The 4,660-nt window shown below is 38.3% G+C and overlaps 1 protein-coding gene across 1 annotated transcript; it reads right to left on the bottom strand.

Annotated features, from left to right (window-relative positions):
• Positions 1–393: 393 nt before the first annotated feature.
• On the bottom strand, positions 394–1,725 carry LOC149198791 (uncharacterized). Its single transcript, XM_089400363.1, has one exon. The coding sequence runs from the start codon at positions 1,723–1,725 to the stop codon at positions 394–396; it is 1,332 nt and encodes a 443-aa protein (XP_089256489.1).
• Between the last annotated feature and the right edge of the window lie 2,935 nt (positions 1,726–4,660).

Genomic DNA, 4,660 nt, shown 5'->3' with positions numbered 1-4,660 from the left:
TCCGTTTACTCTTGTATTTTCTAAACACTGTACTACTAAGCATTACTCTGACGAATAGCCTCGGATTGAGATACTCTTTGCAATAACAAAGCGTTCCCGGATTGACTTATTAATGTGGCATAACTAGAGGTGAAAGAGACCCTTGTTACAGCTCTACAAGGATATTGGCCTAAATCGGGAGAAGTTAGAAGGGCGGTTCGTCTTTGGGATGAGGGCCAGGTGTGTTGCATTTGTGTAGCCTCCTATTTTTCCTTTCCTCTGTATCCATTTGAAGTATTTTATGAGATCCTTTTTTATCAACTCCCAATATTCTCTATAAAAGCATATTGGGAAGCCGTTCGGCCCGGGTGCCTTGTTGGGCTGAAGACACCAGATTGCTTCCTTAACTTCATCCTATTTTATCTCTTCTGTCAGCCTTTTATTTAAGTCTGTTGTGATCTTTGTTGACAAATGTTGTAAGAGGTTAGCATAGGATTCTTCCTCCCCTGTTTCAGATAGGAGCTCCTTGAAGTGGTCTGAGGCAGCACTTTTAATAGCTGTTTGATCAGTATGTTGGATCCCTGCATTGTCTGTGATGGTTGTTATGTTGTTTTTAATTTTCCGAACAGTAGCTTGCTTATGAAAGAAAGAGGTGTTCTTATCTTCGCTTTTGAGCCAAGTCTGCCTAGATTTTATACGCCATTTTTCTTCTTCCTCTCTTTTGATGCTGCATAACTGATTATAAAGCTTTTCTTCTTGGATCTTTTCAACCTGATGATACTCTTGGTTTTCTAATGTAGAATGGAAATCTTTGATCTTGGCTTTTACCTCTCTTTTTTGTTTCTCTGGTTCATCATAATGCGATTTGGCCCAATTTTTGAGCACTCTGTTCACATTTTTCAATTTGCTCTCCCATATAAATCCTGGAGATCCTTTGATGTGTTGATGCCAGGTTTGCTGTATCACGCTTTTGGCTTCTGAATAATCGCTCCAAGTGTGATTGTACTTGAAGGGAAGAGGCCCAAGAGGTCTGTACGAATCAATAGTTAAAATGATGGGGTAGTGATCTAAGACAGCGAAGGGCAGAATGGAGACATTGACAGCTGAATATGAGGAAAGAAAGGAGATGTTAACCAGAAACCGATCCAGTCGCTCCATAATGTTGCTGCTACCCAATCTGCGATTATTCCAGGTGTATTTTCGGTTTTTTGGTATGATGTCAATCAGATCACCGTGTTGCATTATTGCTTCCAGCTGATTTCTGAATGGATCGGGAGTAAAGCTGCCCCCACATTTTTCATTGGCATGTAAAATCAAGTTTAGATCACCCCCTAAGATAATATTGCTACTGTCTTCTTCTATTATGTTCTCATTGAGTGAATCCCAACAGGCTTCTTTGTCCCGATAATGATTGGGGGCGTAGACGTTGTATATAACAATCTGCTGGTTGGTCTTATTGTTCCTTAACACTGTCTTTAACCAGTGCTGTTCTATCACTTCAGCTTCTCTGTTCCATTCTTCCTGGTTCCAGATAGTTGTAATCCCACCTGAGGCACCTCTGGAGTCGCATGTGCATCCTGTGTAACGCTTATGATGAACAATGATCTTATCAATTTCTGACTTTCGTTGTTTTGTTTCCTGCAATAAAATAATGGATGGTTGCTCTTGATTTATAAGATCCTTTAAGGCATTGATTTTAGAGGGGTGCCCTAATCCCCTGTTGTTCCATGAAAGAATTTTAATCATTTCAAAACTGTGATTCGAGGAGTTGCTCTCCCTCCTTTATCTTTGCTTGCTGTTTCCTTGTCTATTGATCCTTGTATGTATGATTCTATAGGATTCTGGAGTCCTAGAGCTATGTCTTTTTGAGCGTTCTCATCCCTATGCTGTTTGGAAGATTTTCTTCCCGACTTCTTTTGACCATCTAGAGAAGATCCATGATCTTTGGAATTGCTTCGAGTGATTCTAGGAGGGGGAGGATCAGATGAAAGGGAGGAGGGAATGACCAAGATACGAGGAGAAGAGGGAGGCTCAGAATGAAGAGGAGAGTCTTCAGGAAGAGAAAGAACCTGAAAGGGATTTGAGGAGGGAGAAGTAGGGAGGGGATTCAGCTGGCGGGCAGAAGAAAGAGATTTTTGAGGGGAGGAGGGAAGAGGGGGAGAGGGTGAGGCGGAAGGATTGCGAGAGATGGGAGGGTTATGAGAGGAAGGTCCAGCATCATTAGGCAGCTTGTAGCTAGGGGCTGTTTTTTTCTTTTTTACCGTTTCCCATTGTTCCTCTTGCGGATTATTGTCAACATTAGAAAGCTTAGGACAAAGATTAGCAAAGTGGCCGTACTCGTGACATACCTTACACTTGAAAGGGATCTGCTCATAATCGAGCTGCTGAATGTGCGACCATTCGTCAACTTTAAGCTTAATGGCCTCAGGAAGACCTTTGCCCAGGTCCACTTCAACGCAAATTCGGGCGCAGGCCTGCATATTGTCTCTTGGCTCGCTCCGGTCGATGTATTTCCCGACTGCATTTCCAATGGCACGAACCGATTCGTCTCCCCAGCAATGCAATGGGAGGTGAGGGAGACGAACCCAAACAGGAACCGCGTTTGGGATATCCAACTCCGGATCAAAGTCCGGTGTCCATTTGTTTAGGTACAACCCTCTAGAATCCATGAAGTAAGGTCCGTTGCGAAAAATCAAATCCTTGTCTTCCTTTGTCTCAAAGTGGAAGGTGAAGTAACCCTTCCCACAAAATCTGATAGAAATTTTCCCTTGTATTTTATCTGTCCAGTTCCTTTCCACCCACCTTTGAACTGTTTTTGGTGAGGGCCAAAGACCAGTAAACTGTCCTATGAGACCTTTTTCAGCAAGAGCAAGAGCAGCCATTCTTGGCAAAGTAGGAGGGAGAGAGACTTCCTGTAACCCCTCGATTTTTTTAACAAACTTGGAGATCGAAGGACGAGTTCGTTGAGGTGGGAGAGAGTTTATCAGAGCCGAAAAAGCCTGCTGTTGCGCTGCCTCCTTCGGTGGAGCCTCCGGAGGGGCCATCTGAGTTGAAGAGGAACAAACTCAAGCGAGTTAAAGGAGCTGGTAGGCAGGAGCCTTCAGAGAACGCTGGTTAGGGCGCAGGAGCTCCGGGAGCCTAGCAGCAGGGTTGCCAGGCGAGGGTGAGCAGGGATCCTCAGGGCCGAAGGAGCAGGACGCGAAGGCAGCGCGAATCACAATCTCCTTTTGATTTTGTTATTTCACTACTATTGACTCATTTTTCCAGAATACAATAATAATGGTATAATGGGAAACAAATTGTTAATCAAGGCACCATTGTATTGTTTAACCAAATGTGACTCAAATTTGATTTTTAAATCTACCCTTTGAAGCAATCAAAAGAGATGAGTTAGTAATTTCTATATAATGGAAAATTGCAATAAAACAAAGAGATAACTTCTATCTTAACTAGAACAATAAATTGGTTGCAAATTTTATATAAAAAAAGCTGTAATTTTTATATTGAAAAAAATATAAACCAACAAATCTCAATGTTAAATGGATAACTAGTTAGTAATTTGTATATAATGGAAAATTGCAATAAATAAAACAAATAGATAACTTCTATCTTAACAAAAATTATAAAATAGTAATTTAGTTGCAAACTGGTAGCTCTTATATAAAAATACAAAAAATCATAATTTCTATATTGGAAAAAGTCATAAACTAACAAATTTAAGTATTAAATGGATAACTCCCCAAAAAAAATAGAAAAAAGATAAATCCCGTATTAATTTTTTTTATAGAAGTTATAAAATAACATAGCTTAGTTGCAAATGCATAACTTTTATACCAAAAAATAAAAAAACATAAAAATGATCTATAACATTTTAGGCAGGAGAAATTAATATTGTAAATAAGTAAACACAAAAATCTATGTTAAAGAAAAATTTCACCAATTTTTACATAATGATTTTTCATTTTTTAAAATTAAAAAAGAAAAAGAAAAAAAAGTTAAATATTTGTAAAATGTATAATGTCAAATTTTATCCTTATTAATTTTACCGGACTAATTTTTCGAGTATCAAATCAAATTCAAATTTAATAATTATAATTTTTGATCAAAAATACAACACAATCATCATTTTCAATTAAGAAGATACACTACAATTCTTAAACACTCAATAATTTTAATCCATAAAAGGCACTGCAATTCTTTAAACACTGAATATCAAAAAAATCCATGCATCGCTTTTTAGTTAAATGGTCGCCTTCCACCTCCTTTCTAATAATTGACTTCGTTTCTTTCTATTAGATTTTTCTGAACTATTTGAAATCTACGATTGCATTTGATCAGATAAAAATAACTAGGCTCATTCATTAACCAACGAATATCAGAACACACATTTTTGCAACGAAGGTATCAGATTTACTATGTCCAGCGCAATCACCCGAATCTGAAAATATCTAGTATTGAGATATGCCAAGTATTAAACTCATTTACAAATTCACATAATATCATAAATCCTGAATATCATCTCAGAAATAAAAATACGGAGAATATTCCACTGTCCTAGTGCAGAAATAACTTCTCAGATCTTCTTCACTTTTAATTTCACAATCACTTTGGCCTCTCACCTTTATGGTGGTGAAATGATCACATTGAACGCCGCCATATGAAAGGTATACAAACAGACATT

Source organism: Pinus tabuliformis, chromosome 2_1 (genome assembly GCF_031772625.1).
Source record: "Pinus tabuliformis cultivar Carrire ecotype Pingquan chromosome 2_1, CPIR1, whole genome shotgun sequence".
NCBI lineage: Eukaryota > Viridiplantae > Streptophyta > Pinopsida > Pinales > Pinaceae > Pinus > Pinus tabuliformis.
This window is presented reverse-complemented; position numbering and strand designations above follow the sequence as displayed.